This window comes from Spea bombifrons, chromosome 12 (assembly GCF_027358695.1).
Source record: "Spea bombifrons isolate aSpeBom1 chromosome 12, aSpeBom1.2.pri, whole genome shotgun sequence".
NCBI lineage: Eukaryota > Metazoa > Chordata > Amphibia > Anura > Pelobatidae > Spea > Spea bombifrons.
The window spans coordinates 23,192,334-23,215,676 of NC_071098.1; the positions used below are offsets into that span (position 1 = coordinate 23,192,334).

Sequence of the window (23,343 nt, forward strand, 5' to 3'; positions counted from 1 at the left end):
CTAAAATTAACCAACAATCTTTTCGCTTTATCAAAAAAAAAAAAACTACAGAATATTTCCGTCAGAAAAACTGAAATTAGCTTTTTACTGTCATCCGTTACTCCGGGCAAAACGCCAATGTACCGGAGATGCTGTGGTTTGGCAGAACTAGCAAAAAAAAAAACATCTTTACTTCCAGTTGTACAGATAGGATTGTTTCACTTTGTTATCCACTCTGGAATGTTTCTTTTAGTAAAAACATAAAACAGATAATTACAGATAAATACAGTATAATACGTAGCTGGTTTCATTTCACCATTTTGTTTTTAGTAGATTTACTTTTAATAATGAAACTAATATTCTACCTGGTAGAAAATAAACTTGTTATTGATAATAATAATTATTTTTATTATTATCTTTTATTCATATAGAGCCAGCAATTTCCATAGCGCTTCTTTCAGTCCATACCGACAACACTAGAACTAACAAATACAAACTGATGCATTAGGGTCTTATTGAAAGCTTACAATCTGTTGGGGTCTTTCAAACTATTTCTTCCACCTCATTGGTTAAATAAAAATCTATAAAATACCGTATTTATCGGCGTATAACACGCACTGGTGTATAACACGCACCCCCATTTTTGAACAAAAAAACTGAACAAAAAAAACTCCATCAGAATCACTGCTATCTGGGAAACCACACACACACAGTAAGACACACACAGTAAGACACACACACACTCAGACACACACACTCAGACACTAAGACACACACTCAGACACACACACCCTAACCCCCCTTCTCAGGATCTCCCCTCTCTCTCCCTAACCCCACCCCGGTCACTTACCTTCAACTCCTGTGTTGGAGGCGTGAGGCGTTTGTCTCGGGTGCCGGCGCTCACTGCTGAGCGCCGGCACCCGAGACAAACGCCTCACGCTTCCAACACAAGAGTTGAAGCGCTGAGGCAGGCGGCAGAGGCTGGAGGCTGGCGGCGGAGGCTGGCGGCAGGCGGCGGAGGCAGGCGGCGGAGGCTGGCGGCAGGCGGCGGAGGCTGGCGGCGGAGGCTGGCGGCAGGCGGCAGGCGGCGGCGGCTGAGGCTGAGGCAGGCGGCAGCGGCCGCCAGCAGAGGAGTCCTGGATTTCTGTCAGTCAGGGGGGCCCGAGAGTTGCCGAGCGGTCGTCTTCAGCAACCGCTCGGCACCCCTTGGGCCCCCCCTGACTGGCAGAACTCCAGGGCCCGGTCGCAGTTGCGACCCCGGTAGTTCCGCCACTGGCTCTAGGATTTATCGGCGTATAACACGCAGGTAGGATTTCAGCTTCAAATTTTAGTTAAAAAAGTGCGTGTTATACGCCGATAAATACGGTTATGAATAGTTAAGTTAACATAAAATTTTACAATTTGGAATGTTTTACAACAACCACCCACTTCATAAACTTTTTGGGTGTCTGCAGATAGTAAATAGTGTGAATTGTCACATACGCAGGATATGTTTAATTATCTATGAAGTATTACGAGGTTTACAAAACCACAAAGCCTACGAGATCGTGATCGATTTTGCGTTTAAATTCTGCCGCCTAGTTTAACTTAACTGCATACTCTCCCAACGTAATTAAAAACATCTGTCAACGGAGGCAGAGAAACAGATGCAGAATGTGTGCTGGGCAGCTGCCCAGTTCAAGAAAGGGGAAGGAGCTTCGGAGGCATGTGAGTAATATGTTCAGCAAAGTTCTCTTTGACATGTGGTTCAAATGGGTGTGGGGTGGGTGGATAGGGTCTCTCTTCTAGTTTGGAAGAGGGGAGGTGTGCCCAGTGCAAACAGCTCTATGCATGCTAGCACTCAAGGCATCACTTCTGCGTGAACAAGGAGCTACAGACGGGAAGAGACGAAACGCCCGAAAAACAAAACTTTCACTGGTTTTAAAGGTAAGGTCATTTTTTTTTGTTTTTCTCATGGCTTGAGTTTGAACGTTAAAAACCCACGTGTCTCCTTGCTAATCGTGTCAACTCAGAAAGGTCCTGTTGGTTTTAAGGGTCTGAAAAAACGTATACTTATTAAATTTTTCCAAAGACCTGAAACCCCAGTCCTGGTTTGAGTTCTGCTACCTTAATGCTAATTTTACTTATTAGTCATGGTTGTATTTTTTCATGGTGTATATAAAGTAGTTTTTTTTTTTTTTAAGTATCGGGGATATGGTAATTTTGTAAGTATGTATCGTAATGCATTCTTGGCTTAAAGTATAAAAAATTCTCTGTTTTTCAACAATATAAATCATTCACGTGTACTGCAGATCATCACAGACACATTCTTTCCACTCATCCCACTGAGAAAATATACAATTTCCCAAAAAGCTATTTTAGTAAAAGCCAGCAACATACTTGTTTCCTCCCAGAATGATATTTAAAATAGCTGGTAATCAAAAGTGTTTATTCTGCTAAAAAATGTGTTTTTGTAATATTGCAGGCTGATATCCAAAATGCAGCCTAGGCTACTGCCTATGGTACTTGGCTTTGCCTGGGGCAAAGCAGGGATTACATGATTGTGTGGGTTGTCTATGGCTCCCGAGATTTCTGGTACTCTTCCTAGTGCTTGTTCCAGTGGTGTTTTAATCTAGCCCTGGAAAAATTAAACAAATGCGTACTTGCATTCCATGGATGCAGAATTGGTAGATTATAATGTATATTCATAAACTCTGGTAAATGTAATTATCATATCTGCTCCTTTTTGTTTTTGCAATTTGCCACTGTAGAAAAGGTTATTAATTAATTATGTGCTATAACATATGACATCACAAGACTATAACTGTCGGGCCACTGTCAAGTTGTGACTAATTCCTGGTTTACAGTTGTGTGAGGACTTCAAGTGAATCTTCAAAATGTCCTTCCAGAGATGCGTGAGGACACTGTGGCCATGTCAATAGGACATGAGTTGGTTCATTGACCCCATGATCCAGGCTGGTGACACCATACTCTATGTTACACCCACATACCTGAAAACTCCTTAGATCTGCTCTAGACTCAGATTTGACAAATGATTGCCCGGACCTATACCCAGAGTTCCTTTCCAGGAATAGGTGCCCTAGTACTTCCCCTTTCTTGATGCTATAGTCATTTCCCACTTTGTTGGTCCTGCTTCCCTCTCACTTTTCACTGTCAGGGTAATGGGTGGTGCAGGTACAAGAATATTTTTCTTCCCTTTCCTTCCTCTATTTACAGTTCCTCCTTGCCCAATCATTTTCCTCTTTCCCCTCCTTTTCTTTTCCTTGTGACTCACATTAGTTCCTCTTCTCTTCTGTCAAGCCATTTTCTCAGTCTCTCTCCATGGCCAGATTTAGTTTGGGATATCAGTGGACCTTCCACTGAACTTGATTGCTTCAGAACAGATCTTAATTGCGGCTCCCACATTACTACCTTGCGTTATATCCCTGTGTTCAGTTTAAATACATAATGTGGGGTAAGATGTACCCCTGTCTGCCTCTACCACCTATGTACTTTTTGCTACACCTTCCTATATTTTTAATGGCCAAAACATGGGCACCCTTCTAGGGCGTAAGACTTTTTGCATGAGTTTGTGACCTATTGAAAGCTGTTTCTAAACCCTTTGGAAGATAAAAAGTACTTTATATTCACAAATCATATAGACATTTTAGAGCTAGAAAGCAGTCAGTATTTAGGGTTCTAAAGAAGGTAGCTGCCTCCTAAAGGGGCATACGTGGAGTATATGCTTACAAGGATGGATTGTAAATGTTGCAGGCACATCAGCATCTGGAAAACCATGGGGTAGAACACAAAGTACAGAAGTAAAGTTGTATTTGGGGGAGAGTCTAGCCACCATCAGGTTGTAGTGTGTGTCGCTGATCAGTGCTGCGGTTGTTACTTGTGATGGTGTAGGACAGAGTGCGTAAATATTTTTCACTAAGTTTACATTCCTTTGGGAGGCAACTGGGTGAATAATTATCTAAACATTTTGAAAGTGGTTGGGAGGAAAATGCAATACTAAGAAGTGCCAAGATATCCATGTGGGCATGAGCATCCATAAACTGAACATATTTTCAATGGCTTTAGTGACATCTACAGAAGCGGGGAGGAGCATTGTTGTCATTGCATATTACCTCATAAACACAATACAAAACAGCAATGAAGTCACACAGTATGTAATGGGAACAGTAATATTACTTTAAAGCACAGATATCAAACTGGAGGGCTACATGATAGAGTTCTCTGCATCCTGATTGTGTCTAAAAGCTCAGATACTTTTAATGTAATTATATTACATTATCAGTTTAATGGTTTTTAGCCCCAAACTATGAGCAGAATAATGCCCACAACAGTCTAATTACCTGCTACACACTATGGCCTTATTATACGTGGGGAACTGAACGAAGACATAAAAAATACATCACTATTCAGTGGGCCATGGGTCATCCCTAACAGATTTCGGTTAATAGAAATGGGGCCTAGGCTTTACAAGTTAAAAACCCACAGAAGATAGATGACTCCAGGATGCCTCATCTTTTCTACATTGAATGCTTTCTGGGGGACACAAAATGTCCATTTTAAATTTTACTTCCCTTAGTTGTTAATGGAACAAATGGCATTCTAAGTGACGCTATTTTAACTACATTTTGTAGATATGCTGATCCCCCTCTATGGTAAGTAGACAGTAGGTGGAAGTATGTCACCCCTTGTACTCATATCTGTAAGTCCGTTTATACCACAGTGCAGATAGGCAGGGCCGGCCCGACAATGGTGTCGAGTGGGGCAACCGCTCCAGGCGGCACTTTTGAAGGGGCGGCACTTTGCCCCAAGCCCCCTTTTTTTTTAAAGCGAAAGAGAGAGAAAGGGGCGCCGAGTGGTTTTCGCTTACTAAGCTGTCAGTACCCGCTCAGTGCCCCTCTCTCCTCTGCGGCAAGTCTCCCTGTTCGGTCTCGGTGCCAGCTTGTAATGTTGAGCGCCGGAAGATTACCTCATTTCCGGTGCTCAGCATTACAAGCCGGCACCGAGACTGAACAGGGAGACTCGCCGCAGGACTGCTGAAAGGTAGGTACAAGTAGGGGGGGTAAGGGTAGATAATAGGGAGGGAGGAAGGGTAGATAATGGGGGGGGCGGCAGGGACGGAGGGAGAGGAAGGGTAGATAAGGGGGGGGCGGCATTTTAAAATTCGCCCCAGGCGGCATTTTGTCTTTGCCCTGCAGATAGGGCATCTGTACATGGTCTAAAGTCTTTAGGGGCCGCATACTTTGCCCACATTAGAGGTAAATAAGCTGCAGTGAAATTAAGGTAAAACTGAGGCAAATGGGTTCCATCTCCCCCATTTCAAGTGGTTTGTCCCATAGACACTTCCTGTATGGTCATTCTCGCTACGTACAATCAAAACGATGTGTTTGAGGAAGCATTTCTGTGCCATATATTATTTCTAAACGAAAAAACATGTATGATTAGAAAAAACGCACATAAATATACTATAGAAATAAATCAAAATATACATACATGTAATGCATATATCTCTTTAACATGAAAATAAAATTTTACAAAAACTGAATGAGTTATGATGAATTTTTCTATGGAAAAAGAGGGCATTAGGTGATCACAAGCGCATTGTCCACCCAAATTCATAAAATAAACAGTATTTACGAGTGCCAAAAAAACAGAGGTTTAGCCACAGTCTCATTAGTATTAAAGATGGCCCTGCTGCCTTCATATATTTACCAATATTGATTGCTTTCAATCGCTACGTCAGCTTCACCTATGTCATCAGGTGGCTGCTGGCCTTAAAGTACCAGGGCCGCTCTGTCATCGCCAGGCCGCCCCCAAAGAAAGCCATTACAATTATTTGTTTTACAGAGATGATTTTACATACATACATTTGTATGATTCAGTTATGACTTATTTTATAGTTTATATTTTAGACTGAACAAAAGAAAGACGTAACAAATTATAGAAAATCACAAGAATGTCAACGAATTTGGCATTCTGGCCCTATGACAGAAAAGCAGGTTTGAGTGTTGACAAAATATGGATTTATAACTTACAATGACAATGGTGTTGTGAAATAAAATAGAAGACATTTAAAGCAAACAAAAATGACAGATCAAAGGAAAAAGTAATTGGATTTTGACTTTTGGAACATCTTGCTTCAAAAATGCTCAATGTTATAAGAGATTATGCTGCAAGGGAGCTATATATCGAGAAGATGCTTTGTGTGTCTGCAGATGGAAGATCTATCATTTTAAAGTGTGACCGTCTATCCTAACTTGAAAAGAAGCTTTTAAACAACAATGCCACAACAGAGAAATCATTCAGGGGCAGGTAAAACTATCGACATAGAACCGAGAAGTTGTAAGAGGAATTATTTGTTTTCTGTGAATCTTTTCCCAATTCATGGAGCCCGACTTTCTAACATGAACCCCTAATTTACCATTCCATTATGCTTTAGGTACTGGTCTCTGTGTCATCTTATGTACAGACCTTCCAATTAAAAGAATACCACTCACTAAACTCATAGGTGTCCAGGTACATAGATGTGATGATTAGTTCGGCCACTTTCCTTTATTCACATTCAGAATTACTGTCACAGGAAAATCTAAAGGTCAGTAGTGGTTATTTTCCAAACATACTGGTGGAAGGTCACTTATTATATATTATATAATGCGACCAGTGCTAGATTATCCATAGAAACATTAGGTATGTGCCTAGGAGCCCCAAACATTTGGGGTACCCTAGTGATCTAATAGATAATGCTGTGGACGCACTGGCCAAACAGACAGCAGAACCTTCACTTCTCATGCTATGGTAGCTGGGATGCATATGCTAAGCAGGGTCACATAATAGAGATAATGCATTGAAGCAGAAAAGATAACGAGATCTGTATGTACATGTATGTATAAATATGTATGTGTGTGCTGTGCACATGTACCTAGGGGCCCCAATGAGTTTTAATCCAGCACTGCCTGTAACAAAGTGTCTGATGCTCTTTGGAGGTCCCAAGCAAACCTTTAGTAGTGGTTTATCAGCCACTAACTGGGAAGTGCACAGAAGATCAAGCAGTGATGCCACCAAAACATATTTTGTCTGAGTGGCAGGACTTTCTGTGCCTCTTTGTATCATTTATTTCCTGGGTCATACAATATGCATGTTGTGTGAGAATAGATTACATTTTACATGTATTTTATTGGGTTTTTTTGGGGGGAGGAGTGTTTTGCTCATACAAATCTGTGGAATACTGAGACGCCCTGTTTTTGATATAAAACCTTAAAGGGGAACTGCCGCCATATTTAATATATGTTTTCAATAAACAATGTGTAAGTAATAAAGAGTTCATATTTTTGGATAAACTTCTATAAATCGTATCATTACCACCTGGAAGCCAGTCATTGTGAGCTAGAAGGCTCCTGGAGATCTGAACACTGCATTGACTACGTGACACGCAACCTAGAGTGGCGTGTAATTCCGTGGAAAGTGGGACGGCATTTTCACGCAAGCTACATATCATTGAAAAGGTTGTAAAATACAGCTTCATTTTTGACAAAATGTGACTTCAAGTATGGAGCATCTAATGTCAGCTTGGGCTAGCAGTGGCCATTGAAGTCCAAATCCAAGCATGGAAAGACATTGCTCAACTGTAGCAAACATGGGATTTACAGCATGTTATTCACATGGGGTAAAGCATTTTAATGCAAAACTTGAATATGTATCTGTTTTGCAACACATTACTAGGTACTCTACTTACAAAATAAATATACCAACAAAACCACAACAGAAATTTATTTTAAAATTGTATTTTTTTTGCCTGGTTCCTACATCAATATTTCACGTTTCATGAAAATGTGAATATGTAGATATAGCAAGTGTTCAGAGTAAACCACTTAATTGTAATAATTAAACAGATTAAGCAGTATGCCATATTTCCATATGAAACGAATCAAGCCTAGTTAATGCACTCGAACTGCCGCCTGGCTTAGAAATCACTTAATATTTTGAAGCAAATGCAAGCAGAGAAATTGAGAAATGCATCAAGTCAACCCTGACCTTCAATGCTTCACTGGCTAATGTGGCATTAAATTGATTTGTTATTGATTGCGGAGTTGCTTGAAAAAAAATGGTCATGCGCGGCATAATCTATATCACAGTGTGTAGTCATGTCATCCATCCTTGACAACATTGGCCTGGGGAATTCAATAGTAGGTGTTGCTTTCCGCAAGTCATTATCTGTCTATTATACCTGAGAATTGAGTTAATACTAATATGATACACTTAATAATTGTCCAATGGTTTGGGGGGGGGGGTTGTCTTTTTTAACCACTATTTTTCAAAATTTGCAATTTTCTACAGTCATTTGTGCTTTTTTTTTAACCACGAAGAAATAATAAGAATAAAAAAAATCCACTAAGCATTTGAGCTATTTCGCAGATATAATGCAATGACTTAGATTCTGATTATTATTACATAGGCTTGAGTTTGATAATTTGAGATGGAAAAGTTGTTTTATACATATGAAGGACATGAAAAAGATTTATATATAGCTGTCTTGCACGAGCCTTTCAGGAAAGCCAAGGACAAGGTCTCCACACTTTGATTTGTATGTTTGGATGATCTTGGGGGTCTTTTGAAGCAGATCAGAAATGTTTGTTTAATGAAGCTGATCAGTAGGTTAGGGTCGTGTTATAACGTATGTCTTTTGAAGGTTAGGTTATTTATGCCATTGGTTACTTGCTGTTAATGAAATAATTAAAATAACTTAATAACTGACTTCAGTAATGTCAGACATATTATTAAAAAGGTTATACAACCAATATTTATATATTTTTAATGTTTTCTTTAAAAGGAAGATATACATCTTTGAAGACCTCCTAGAACTGCTATACTAGGATGGAACTAATACATGATGTGATAATCCATAAAAATATTTTTGATTTATAGAGTAATCATTTTTATATAGTTTGCAAATTTCTGATTGGTGTATATATTTTTCTTTCATGAACATTAATAAAAAGTAATGGCTGACTTAATAGAAACATTTATTTTTTTTCTTTTTAATTTTCTCGTTTTTAGATCCTTATATGTTTTTATTGTATATAATGTACCTAGCTGCCCTTTTCTATCTGCATTATCTGACCCTGGTTTTAGTCTCAGAATATGTCTGTTATCAATGGTGGCCACACAGGTCTTGCCAATGGATGCTTTAAGGGAGAAGCTCATTTCCAGTTCCTTGTGCAAGAGGGGCCAAGCTAGCCCTATATAATTTAATCAATGAGCTGATGCTCAAGAAACATCCACTTATTACCCATGCATTATATATATTTACCTGGGATCTCACCAGTTCTCCGGATCACAGTGGTCAATCTCTGGGTCGAAGGAGCACCATTTAGGCATGCCCACTCACTGCCTTATTCCCATCCCCATACAAACTGAAATTGTTTGGGGCTCTGTCAACGTATACTGCCAGCTCTGCCCTACGGCTAGCCCTGCCCTTCACAAAGTCACTTTCCCCTAAGACGGAGGTCTCCAAACAGCCGGAGCCAGGAAGTCCCCATGTATGATGATATAGATCTTCTTGTAGAAGAAGCTCACTGGAGTTGGTCCTTAATATAATGCTGAAATCAGTGTGCTAAAACTGCAACTGTCCTGCAAACTAACCTCACACTCCACGTTAAATAAATATTAAACCCCAATGGCATTTTAGTCTTATACCCTCATTATTGTGACTTTCAATGAATAAAACATGTATGATTTCAATCCATCCACTAGTTTCTGGCACAGGAAACGCGAATGAAACTGTATTTATATAGGCAGACTATCCACAAGGTAGCCTACACATCTGCACCCAACCTGCCTTGGGGGCTCGACCAGGGACTATAAAACATTACAGGTTTTTAATTTTGACTAGTTTTGATACTAGTTACAATACTCACTTAATTCTCTGAACGTGCAGTCAGTTTATTTCAAACTGATCTACTCCAACCCAAAATGGTTTCATTACAAATTCATAAGATATTTCATTTTGCCTATTGAGAACAATGCATTTTGAGCCCGTGCATGTACGGGCTTTGTCATTAAGGGGTTAAATACCGTTTTTGCCCGGAAAACCCCAAAACATATGTGTATATATATCGTTAACTATATATTTCGCAAGGGGGTTGTAAGATTCAGCCCATTTTTTGTTGAAAATAAATGGATTATAAACACACAAAATAGGACCCTTTACAAACCAAATTACAAAACAAGATAAAACATTTGCATAAACGAGATTCAAGAAATGAAATTAGAAAGGAATTCGTATTTTCTCGAGCTAGAGTAAAAAAAACACGCTGTGGGAGGGGAAGACTAATGTGGTCAGATGACTCACATCTGCTTCTAATTTACGGAAAGACACAAGGACATTTTTGTGTAAACTGAAAAAAAAAAAAAAAATAGTAAATCGCCTCATTCAATCTCCCCGTGTGTGTGTGTTCATGTTTCAAATTCTTTAATGTTTTTCAAGTCTCAAATTAGTGCTACTAGCTGGCTGTAGACACCTCTGTTGTGCCAAATTCTTGAGTACCTCCCTGGATACACATGACGACCCTTGCTCACGTTCTTGGTAGTTTCGAGACAGAAAACTGCATTTAGCAACAACAGCCGCACAGTCGAAATTTCAGGGATGAGGGGTGGGGGAAGGGGGATTCTGGAAACGTACAAAAATCTTTCGGGATTGCCATATCTGCTTGTTTGCTCATAGAGCAGCAACGTTAACATACACTGTGAAACTTAAAAATGTATTACATTATATTATTATATTTCATTTTTATAGCACTGACAATTTACCCAGTTTTTTTTTTTACAGTCCATACATTGAAAGGGTCGGACAAAACTAGAATTGACAGAATAAGGCAAACTGATACATTAGGCAAAAAAGGTCCTGCTCACAAGCGTACAATCTTAAAAGATGATCAGATGGATTCACCTATATATATATATATATATATATATATACATACATATATACGCTAGGCGGGATTAACATAGGGTCTGATGTAGCTGGTCCTATAGGCACATGCCTCACGTGAAATTGCAGAGGGGCTGGTGAGTTGCAGCTTTGGAGCTGCACCACTTCCAGGTTTTAAGTATTTTTATGATTTTTTCTCACAGGTAATTCTAACGGTTAATGTTTGCAGACACGTAAAAGGAATTTTGATCGCACTTCATTACCATTGCTATAAAGAAACAACTTAGTGTGGTGTTTGAGCACCCATGAATAGTGGTCCCAGCACGAATTATGACATTCTTCTTATTGCTCTATTGCATAATCTACATTTGGACCAAAAAACCAAAATATTGCATCAGTGGGATTATTGCAAATAGTAGACATATAAAACAAGTCACCTAGCCTTGTGTTGTAGAACAGCATATAACGAGAATAAAATGGGAGTATTAAGTGGGCAGTGTTCTCCGGTTCTGGAATTGCTGTTTCCCCTAAAAACATTATTTTTTTTCAATACAGGTCAAAGAACACATACTAAAATTACTTAGAAAGTAGGTTTAATGTGCATTTTTCATTGGTGGACCCTTGTATACCATATCACTTAAGTAAAATGTGATGGCTAACTGAAGAGTGTGCTATTTATCATAATTAGAACTTATCAAACTAGATATTAAAACAGAACACATCATTGTAGCAGGTAAAGCATTGTCTATAATTTTTTTTTAATGACTCAATTTGGAACTGGCAAAGATCGTTAGAAAGTAGCCTTGAGCAAAGCTTAGCCCTTGAGGGACGCTACTCGCTTTAAAATGAACAAAAAATAGTCATTTATTTGACCGCCCTATGATTATAAAGGTTCTTGACCACATGACAGAACCATACATGCTGTACTTAATATAATATGGCCTTAATAGTGTATATATAAAAAATTATTGTACGCAGGTCGCTGAATTGATTTCTTTTTTTATGATAAGCATAAGTAGCATCAATAATTTACTTTAGTGAAAAGAACGGCAGAAGTTTTAGGAATCTTAATGTTTCTACTTAGAGAAGAAAAGTACTTTTTCTACAAGCGGTTCCACTTTAGGTTACAAGGAGCACCACGAAAGGTCTAAAGCATACCCTGTTGATTGACTTTCTGATTGCATCTATGATGTTCTTCATTGAATACAAAAGAAGAAATGTAGGGCTCTACATGTGTATTATTTAACTATAAAAATATTTTATTTCAACTCACCTACAATAAACGCATATAAAAACCTTTCTGGTAAGAAAGAAAGTTTAATTTTGATTCTTAAATGCAACCCCGTTTTAGATGAATCTGGTCCTTTATACTGAAGTACCACCATATACATATGTATTCTATGATAATTTAATCCTAAATTAACATACTATTTCTGTTATCAAAATACTTTTTACAAAAGTTGATTTACAAAACATAAGACACGGCCTGTAAGATATCTGACCCTAGCTGAATCCAGAAGGCGCAAAGGAATCCTAAATAGTAGATTTTGAGGAACACTGGGGGTCGATCAAGGATGAATTCAAAACAAAGTCATAGTCAATCTATTAAAGTAGAGAAACAAAGAACAGGCAGTACTTAGAGAGGGATCAGGTTTGGGCATAAACCCAAGGAAAAGACTGTGTTGTGAATTGGCTGTGAAGTGGCTCACAGCTCTTGGCAGGCAAAAAAAAGCACTAGAAATGTAGCTTGGAGAAGGCATCTAAAGAAGCAGCATGTCCATTGACAGTATCTAGAGCTACAATCTATAGTTACCAAAGTCTGTGAGTCATTAGATCATAATATGATTTCAGCTTTTGTGGATACTACACAAATACGCATCATTTGTGCATAATACTTTGACCCTACATACACAGGCAAACACAAACAAGTCTGGTACGCAATACTGATTTGTTTCTGTATAATGACAGCTGCGGTAATGTTATCAATTATTAAATAACTCCTTGCTCTACAGTGGAAGCATGAGGTTTTACTTGAATACTGATTGCCCTGGGACTGTCGGAATGTAGTGATCAAGACCTGTCCTCCCCCATCTGGCTCATACTCAACAATGTGTTTACCTTTGGCACTGCCGTAAACCCAAACCAGGGCAGCTCTACTTCCAAGCCTGTCATCCTCACTGCATTAAAAGGGACCTTAAATGTGCACCTTTAATACTATGTGTCTTAAAGGCTATGAGCGCCTTTTAATGCAATCTACGGAGGCTGCGCTCCATCGTGTAAATTGGTCTGTTGGGGAGATTGGAGAACATTAGCACACTGTGGGGTCTTATCATCCAAGATGGTGTTCTGCTCCCCAGTTTTGTGGCCTAGGCCAGGATGCGTTTCTGTTAATACTCCATGTCTTGATATTTTGACATAATTTAACGTTTGTTTTAAGCCCACCGTTAACTTTATCTCTTTTCCTTTGTTTCTGAGAAATATTTATTTCTGCAAGTCTCACAGTCAGTAAGAAACTGATCCCACACCTCCCAACAGCCCTGGTTTTCACGGGACAGTTGCATTTTCAGGCTCTGTCTTGGCTAGCTGTCTACTCTCCTGCAGGGAGCTAGGGCTGGTTGGGGAGATCCCCTGATGTCCCCTGACAGGCCCGGGGAAGTAAGAAGAAAAATCAATGGAGGTCTGTGCTTTTGCATCAAAGACCTCCAGTGCAGCTCCTACTTTGCCTCCATGAAATGCTAACGTCGGTAGATACCTGTTCATGTAAAGCGGGCAAGTGGCCATGCTTCCCACCCAGGTGTCCAGATTTTATATGCTGGCAGGTTAGTGATCCTTAGCCAAAAATCTCTAATCTATAACTAGTGCCATTGGACTGAGGAACAAGCAGTTTCTGAAACTCCAGTAGAACTAAGTTGTAGACCATGACTTTTTTCTGCCTGGGCATTCTGGGAGTTGCAAGTTCTGAGATCAGAAATACCTGCCCATATATAGTTGTTTTTTTTCGTCTTACTGGAACTTGCACTAAAATTTGTCTCCCTTAAATCATAGGTAATAAAAATTTCATAAGAGGAACACAAGGTCTTAGTAAAAGGTGCCCGCAGTCGGCAACTTGGCACACTAAGAATGAGTAATTTATGGTGCGTTAAGTTGTGCCAACTATAATACACTGTAGCACTCAAGCTTCAGTACGATCTGTGACCACTACATATTGCGTGTAATAAAATCTATTATGTTACAGGAGAGATATAGCAAGTTTCAGATACTCTGCCCATGAAAATGAATGTGATTAATTGAACTCTACTCCTGGCTTAGCACATTTCTGTATTCTGCTCTCAGTATATTGACACGTTACTGTGTTTAATCTGTTAACTTTTGTGTTCGTATCGAAAGAAGGAGAAATGTACTTTGGTTATATATAGTGCATTACAATTGTTAATTCGGAATACGTATAGTGTTGTATTGTAGAATTAAGCATCTTTTTTAGTTTTACACAAAAAGTTAGTTTGAAGACAGTCCTCTTTACTATGAAATGCTTAACTTGTCTTAAAAAAAGCCAGTGTGACCTGTTTACCTAAATACAAGTGGAGAAAAAAATATGAAATTTGTCCTGAACCCCAAAGAGCAAATATACCCCACCTTTCAAAGTTTGGGGTCACTTAAAAAATGTCCTTGTTTTTTAAAGAAAAGCAACACTCCGGTGTTCCAATGTCACGTTGTGTTCACTTATCCAGGTTTGAGTCTAAAAGGCTAATTGATTGTTAGAAAACCCCTTTTCAATTATGTTACAGCTAGAAATACCCTTGTTTTCCATGAAAACAACTAAATGGCCCCAACATTTTGAATGGTAGTGTATCTCAACCCCAGACACTCAAGATGAACTATTGGCTTCACAGCTCGTAGTATAACCACATTAACTTATAAAATCTAGATATAGTTTGCAGTCAGTTTAATTGTTTTAATGGTATTTTATTTACCCGCAAACCTATTTTACCTATTATCTATTTCACCTTATAGACATTAGATATATGCATTAGAATGTGGTACTTATGGAAAACTCTAATTTTATAAAAAGGTTTGCAGTAGAAATGATATCTTGTTACTCGCTGATTCAGGAGAGATCAGCTGTTAACAATGTATTAATGATATAGTTGCAGTGTTATGTTCCTGCCGCCCCCGTGCAATGTGTTAATATAATTGTTGTTCACGTCAATTGTGAACTACAAACATAACATGATTTGCAGTGCACAGGGAACGAGATAATGGCATTCTTTACCCTTCTGTCTAAGTTAAGCCATGACAATATTTTGGTCCTGGAGCTGACCTTAATCAGTTTAATAGTTTTTCTCTTGGGAGTCTTTCCTTACATGGACTGAAACATTGATACACGGTTCAAGATTAAATAAACACCCGTAGCTAAGCTGAAGGCCCCCAAGTGCCTTTATATATGTGTATGTGTATATAAACTGTCAGATGGTAGGATAGATATTCTGATTTTGGAACAGTGACCTAGCTGGCCTAAAATAAGGGAATCAGCGTTTAACACCAGTGAATCAACAGTGTAAACGGAATATCCTACAATACTCTGAATAATAATATATATCCCTAGAAAAAAATCCTATATGGTGTAAGGACAAGTGGTGTATTTTAGCCAAAAACAAGATTGTCCTATTGGCCTATCAGGCTACATGTTATGCCACTGCTTTATGGGCCAGTTACAAGGGACATCCAAGCTCTCCACAGAAGGTCCATTAACAATATGGAGGACTTTGTCTAGTATAACATGCTGTTTCCAGGTGCCACAGGTCCTTGTGCCGCCATATCAAAATGTGGGGATGTCTCTGGGTGAACACATCTGTGAAGGCCTCTAAAGAAGCTACATATCTGTGTATTATAGTTTATTTATGTATATCATCTTAGTAGAAGAAAAGAAGCAGATATTTTTCAGTTAGCCAATGTTAACTTATTCAACTTTGTGGGAACAAAAACTGATTTTGCGTGACGGTCCCCCTTGTCCTTTCAGTGGTCTCCTTCGTGTCACCTTCAAACGACTGGGGATTTCCATGTTTGGTTTTCTGCTATCATGGGATAAAGAATATATGGTGTTCTTGGACACTGTTAATTGCCTTGAGCCCAATGAAAACATCAAAAATACGTTTTTTAAGATGTACGCTGTGCAAGCACCACTTGATGTACTCACATACTAGTTGCAGCATTGTAAGCATCGGAAAACCTGTAAAAAAAACCATATGCTGTTCAGTGGCATATTCTGGTGTATGCCAACTAGTGCAGTAAGTCTGGAGTGGGGGGTGATCAGCCTGTTTGGCTTCACCGTGCACAGTGTCTAAGTCCCTCTACAGGGACATCCAGGGGCATATCTAGAAACCACAGGGCCCTGGTGCGAAAATAAACTCATATTCATTAACACACACGTACACATACTCCATCTCACCCCACTAACGCATACATTCTCACAAATCCATGCTCATACACCATTACACATTCATGCTCACACAGACACACAATTACACATTCATGCTCACACACACAATTCATACAATACAATACAATACATTTATAAAGACAAACACATATACATTCATTACCTCCTGCCCCCGCTTACCTCTCATCGCTCCTGCGAGCTTGCTCACTGTGCGAGCAGCCTCGGGTTCACCACGGGGTCACATGACGTCACATGACATAGATATGTTCCTGTCTCCCCGTGCCAGTTCAAAATAGTTTAGAAAGGCCCCTTCCGACCTGGATCTGTGTGAGGAGACAGAAACAATGGGTTGCACCGAGCCCCTGTAGTTACGCCAGAGGGGAGATGGCACAAATATCTAAATGCACCATATAATTTATAAATAAAGTTAAAAAAAATGGATTGATGGCATATAATATATAAGATATCAACCCTCCATTTTCTGCCTTTCAACTAATTATATATTTGAGTAAAACTACTTCCCCTAGTCCTGCTTTACCTTTGTAAAATATGTTGTGGCTTGTTTTATAAATGATTTGCAAAGTGCACCACATCTCCCTGGTCCACATTATGGCTTACAGTTCAGAAAAATATATACAAAGTCAGTCTGACAAGACCTATAATTTATAAAATCATGTTAAGTCCAGTGCACACCAGTTGTCGATTTGTGGTTGCACTACAGTATTAAGCCAATTGCCGGCTGGCAAAGGATCATGGGAGGTGCAGAGCACCAACCTATATAACTACGCAGAATGTCAGTCTAACCCATCTCTCTATTTTCCCAACAGACCTAAAGATGAGGCTTCTACTCTTTGGTATTACAGCCTTTCATATCCTCATCTTGATTATCCTCTTTGTTGCCACCCTTGATAAAGTAAGTATGTAATGTATGATGTTCATTTTACTAGAAATATAGACATTCCAGTTGAATTAATTTATAACCCTTGTTATTACAGAAGATCTCAGAGGAAGTGCATTGAATTATACATTGTCCAATAAATGCCTTTTATAGCTTTTATAGCTTATATAAGCATATGTACTGTAGTGTTATTTATTAGCAAATGGCAATGTTGTTTAATAACTGGTTATTTATACCCCTACCTAATGTTTTTTGTGGGTTTCACTTATGTCATGCAGCCGCCAGGCCTTTTAAAGCGGCAAGTAATTTAGGAGGCGTTTAGGTCTTTATTGGATCTTTTTTTTCTGTCCTTTTATGGGGCATACAAGGTATGCAAAATGAGTGAATAAAAAAAAAACACAGTCCTAAACGCGCGACTTAGCTGGGTGAATATATGTAATGAGAAGTCAAGAGGCTGTAACCTGACTAAGTCAATAGTTACATTGAGCTTCAAATGCAGAAGAGGTCCTTAAGGTCCTTTTACGTAAGACTTCTATGAGACGGACGAGGATTACAAGCTATTCATATAAGAGAAATTCACTTTTTTTTATTTTGAAGCCCCAAGGTCAGTGCTTTGATGTGAAAACAAAAACCAGTCCCACTCACCAAAGAGCTATGCAACCTCTTCCTTCTCTCTTCAGCCAGAAGGGAGTTTAAACGCGCATGGGACAGGCATAGGGCTATTATGAACCTTAGACTAGACCAAGGACTGATGAAGGTCTGTGTCTCTACATTGGAAAAATGAGCGGACTAGATAGGCCAACTGGTCCTTACCTGGTGTAAACATTTTGTGTTTTTAGGTTTCAATTTTAAATATATTTATTAAAGACAGCGTGATCAATTCTGGTTTACTTTCTTCTTATTTAAAAATAATCTGCATATACATAAATAACATGACAAACGTTTAGACTCAACATGCCTTTTCCTCAAAAAAATTATTATAGAAGATAAAAATATATCAACTAATTTTGACTGAATACATGTATTGCATCCAGTTTGCTAACATATAGTACCTTATTCTATGTCTCTCCAGTCCTGGTGGGTATTCGCTGAAGATGAGACTGTAAACTTATGGTACGACTGCCTTCTTGACAACAACACCAATGTATGGCTGTGTTCTACAGTGTCGACTAACGGTGAGTTCTCCTGAGTTCTGAAACAAATTAATTATCCCAAGACGTAGTTGGGGTGATGCTTCCTAATTATTATCCCTTTGAATGTCATCTATAGTCAACTGCACAAACAACCAACATAGCATTAAGAAATAATAAAACATGAAATAAAACATGTAAATTAAACTTTTTTAAACAAAAATAAACTGTTTTGGATCAGAACATAGCACATAGGACCCTTTAAAGTTCAGTGAAAATCCCATTGGCAGCAGCTAATTATGTGAACCTGAAAGAACCTGACTGAAAACGGTCATGGTGCATTTATCTCTCATTTAGATATAGATGTGAGTGCCCATTAAAGCCACCAGGGTCTCAGCAGCACCGTGTGAGCAGCTACGAAAAAAGGGAATAAAAAAGCTCTCACAGCTACGTTCATGCTATAATCTCAGTCTACAGAAAAACAGGTGGCTTGATGAACAGAGAATTTAGGACGGAAAGAGCAAAATACTTAAAGCAGAAATAGTACAACCACCTGTTTCTTAATCCTATTATCAGGAAAAGACTGTAAGTGTACCCAGCCCAAAAAGATCCACAGTTTAAAATACAACCCCCCCTTAACAACATTAGAGCATACAATTATGTTCTAAAATATGTGGCCCAGAGGACTACTAGGGAAATAGTACACTCTAATGATTTTTCACCACCAGGAACATTTCCCTCTATGCTGAGAGACCAATGCAATGGTGCTCAGTGAGAGCACTGGTTACACTTATGCTACTTGAATGCCCAAATTATCATTCTGGCATTTCCATCTGGCAGTATGAATGCTGACAGAAACATTTAGAAAAGATGTAGAAACCCCACAGGGTCTCTGATGACCCCTGTGCTGGCTGTTCACATAGTAATGAGAAATGTGTGGCTGCAGACCCCTGCTTACTGATCATTGTGTGATGAGCTAGAGCGGGGATCAGAGAGAGAAACAGTCTCCAATCTTCAAAGAAGAAAATAGAAATAAAAAGAAAAGGGACATTTTGGATTTCTTTTTGCCACATTTTAGTTGCCATCTCCAAAACGTCCCCAAAACTTAAGAACGCAAAATTATTTGAATTTATTATATGTTGTTTTATATAGCGCTATCATATCCCACAGTGCTGTACAATGGGAAAACAGGACATAACAAATAGTATATAACATAACAATTTGACTTACAGAAACAACAGGTGAGGAGGGCCCTGTTCATATGATTTTATAATAAAGGAAATTAAAGTATTTTACTTTTTTGATATCAGATTAAATTATGGCTCCAATTCAAATTTCTAACCATATATTAAAGAACAGAATGCATTTGGAAAGTATAACGTGTCTGGAACATGCATATAAAGGTTTTTCATACTTTTTAAATATTTTTTTTTAAATATTTTACAGATTGATGTTCTAGGTGCAAATTATGGCTGTCTGCAGTCTAAATGTATTAAAATATTTCTAGTTTGTGCCTCTGCATTGGACTGCAGGGAGATAACTTAGGCCCCTGTAGCCTCGGAAGTGTAGAGAGGAGGTCCAAGGGGCTCCTTAAAGCTTCTTGATGCATGAGTGGACCCATTGATGCCGATGCTAATTACATCTGTTGCTAATGTATATTGTAATTACTTATTACAAGTGGAAAAGGCATGTTATGATATCTTATTTCTGTGAGAAATTTGCACTTACACTATATGCACAAAAATATTGGCACACCTGACCATTACACCACCAGGGACTTTGATGACACCCCATTCTAAATACATAGACATTAAAATTAAGTTGCCTCCCCCCCCCTTGCAGCTATAATAGCTTCAATCAAAACATGGTTGGATGAGTTTGGTGTGGAAGAACTTTACTGGCCTTAACAGAGCCCTGACTGCAAACCCATCGAACACATTTGGGATGATCTGGAATGGAGATGGCCAGCCAGGCGTTCTCGTCCAACATCAGTGCCTGACTTCACAAATTCTGGATAAATGGGCAAAAATCCCACAGAAACTCTCCAAACTCTTGTGGAAATCCTTCCTAGAAGAGTGGAAGCTGCTATAGCTGCAAAGAGGGGACCAACTACATATTAATGTCTATGTATTTAGAATGCAGTGCCATAAAAGTACCTGTTGGTGTAAAGGTCAGGTGTCCCACTACTTTGTCCATATCACGTATGTTGTAATAGCTCTATAATATGACTGCAACAACATATGTTAAACTTATGTTGAACCACAAAGCAATACATGCAATTATGCATTCAGAACAAATACAAGGACACATGACTCCATGTTACCTCAGCTTTGGTGCTCCTAAGAGTAATTGAAATGTAGGGGCGTAATATGGAAAAGAGGGCCTCATTTGAGCTTTGTAAGGAAAATCAATAAATGGATTGGTTGTTTCTCTGTTACTGTAAAGTAATTTAAGTGACTAAAGTATCTTGAATTGGACCTTAAGCGCATAGCAAGCTACATAAATTTTCTTGTAGATCCCCATTTAATAATGCATAACAAAATCAATAACGCATAACATGGAAATAAAAACATGTACTGTTCAACCTGTAGTGTCCATTCATTGTAGAAGCATAGTTGGGGAAGAGGGGGGGGCGATTCTATTTAAATGATAATGCAGTAGAAAAAACTATTAGGCAGGGGATGCAGAAAAGCGTGACGTGCCGCAATAGGTTAGAGCTGACATCTCCATCTCCAACCTTTCCATTAACAATTCAGATGAATGAAAAGCCACTATAAAAATATATTGGGGGGAAAAAGCCATTTTCGTGATAACATAACAGATACAACATTTATGTAGGTTTTTTTTCAGGCTACATCTGCTCTTTAAATAGAATAAGGTATTTTTAGCACGATACTATTCCTAATCGAAATCCAACTATTTGGAAGAGTCTTTGTATTCCATCCAATGCATGATGTTGCTCAAAAGTAAGCCACAGCATGACCACTGGCATGATCAGGGATTCATGGCAAATGTATAAATACAGATCATGACTAGAACTCATAATGTGAGATGTTTTTCCTTAATTGAATACAAAAACATTGGAATGAGCAACAGCTGCTTTTGCCTTATATCTGCCATTTTGTTTTCAGAGTGGTTCCATGCTGTCCAGGCACTCATGGTACTAGCAGTCCTATTCTCCAGCTTCTCCTTCATGCTTTTTATGTGCCAGCTGTACTTGATGGAACGAGGAGGACTTTTCTATGCAACTGGTGTCTTACAAATTGTCGCAAGTAAGTTGAGATATATTAGAAGTTAACCAATGAGTGGCTATAATGTTTTGCAATTCTTTATGATAAGTAATATCTTAATAACAAGAATGTACCATAGATACCCAGTCCTAAGAACAACCGACAGTATCCACATTAACGTGTAAAAATAATAATTTTGCTAATGCTGCTAATAATATTAGTTTGTCCTTAATGTGGGGCAAAAGAGGCAACTGCCCTGGGTGCAGACTTGCATTATGGGCCCAGGGCAGCTGTCTCTTGAGCCCCTCAGCAGCCACAATAGTCTGATGAAGCCTGTGCAGCTACCTACACAGACCTCTACTAACCTTAGTCCTGCGCACTACCTGTTGTTGGAGAGATCCAGGATATGATGTCATATCCCAGTACGCAACAGCAAGGGCACGCAGACCACGAATGAAGCGTTAGAGGAGGGTGTCCTGGTAGCTGCACAGACCTCTACTCGGGTACAATCCATGGAGTGCCCCGATAATATTTGCAGTACAGATTGACAGTCATGTGTAGTAAAGGGATTTCATTACTCTGTAGGCCTTGCTGTGTTTTCCGGAGCAGTGATCTACGCAAGTCACGTGACAGAGTTTCATCCAGACAGAGATAAAACAGGATATTTTGGCCACTGCTTTGTGTTGGCTTGGGTGGCATTTCCTCTTAGCATGGTGAGCGGTATCATGTATATCCATCTGCGAAAAAGGGAGTAAGCATTTTCCCGTCGACATGTCAGGGACTTACAGAAGTAAATAAAATCATTGTGTTCATCAGTGCAAAGATTAATACAGTGAACATGAATTTTATATTTAATTGTAAAGTGTTTACATGAATTTTAAAAAAAAACGTCTACCTTTCTGTCCATCAGACAAACATTTTTCTTTGGTTTAAACAAAAGCAAATGTATTAAGAAGCAGCTTACTCTCAAAACAATGTTATGCTTTATTGGCGTTCATGTGTTCCTTTGTACACATTTTCAATCTTGACCATTCACATTCCTTATGATTCACTCTCAATGTCTATGTTGAGTCGTATTGTACTTTAAAAAAACAGAAATAAATGCCCTTTTACAGGTTCCCGTTGTGAAGTAATTATTGCACCTCCTCATTTATTAAAAAGTTGCAGGTTTATTCCTAGTGCTGGAAGAAGGATAAGCAGTGATGAGGTTCATGTGTCTCAAAGCGACCAGATTTCAAGGAAACTGCGTTGTGTTGATCAGGTTGATTAACCAATAAAACCAGTAGAGGATTGGTCAATGTACCTGCAGCAGCACCTTCTGCCTTAACTCTGTAAGGTGACTGGAGAAATCTCACTCATTTAATTATTCATTATACAGTGCCATGCAAGCTATTCTGCAGGTATGCCTTACTAGGGTTGGACCTTTGTCTCAGCAGTTAAATGGACTTAAATTTTAATCAGCTCATCCTTACCTGGACTGTGTTAAAGGGAAAGACTAATGTCCCTGACACCCCTTCTGAAGAAAAATGCAAATGTATTTTAATATGCATTCTTCCAAAATTAGAAACCTAAAAGCTGGAACCCTGCTGCGGCAGCTGCCCTTCCCCGTCTTCGTTCTCTGTCATTTGTTGCCACAGAACGGTCAGTGTCAGGAAAGAGCTCTCATTGTATTTTCCGGAGGGGTGGCAAAGGGGGCAAATGCATTTGGGGGACTCTGCTTAATGCCAATGAGTGTCCCTTTAATT

At 38.9% G+C, this 23,343-nt stretch overlaps 1 protein-coding gene across 1 annotated transcript; it reads left to right on the forward strand.

Moving 5' to 3' along the window:
* The first annotated feature begins 1,747 nt into the window (after positions 1 to 1,747).
* On the forward strand, positions 1,748 to 22,715 carry EMP3 (epithelial membrane protein 3). Its single transcript, XM_053451624.1, has 5 exons — positions 1,748 to 1,905; positions 17,168 to 17,253; positions 18,311 to 18,413; positions 21,500 to 21,640; positions 22,184 to 22,715. Exons 2-5 carry the CDS (start codon positions 17,176 to 17,178, stop codon positions 22,351 to 22,353), a joined length of 492 nt encoding a protein of 163 aa, XP_053307599.1. The 5' UTR covers positions 1,748 to 1,905; positions 17,168 to 17,175; the 3' UTR covers positions 22,354 to 22,715.
* Positions 22,716 to 23,343: the final 628 nt, after the last annotated feature.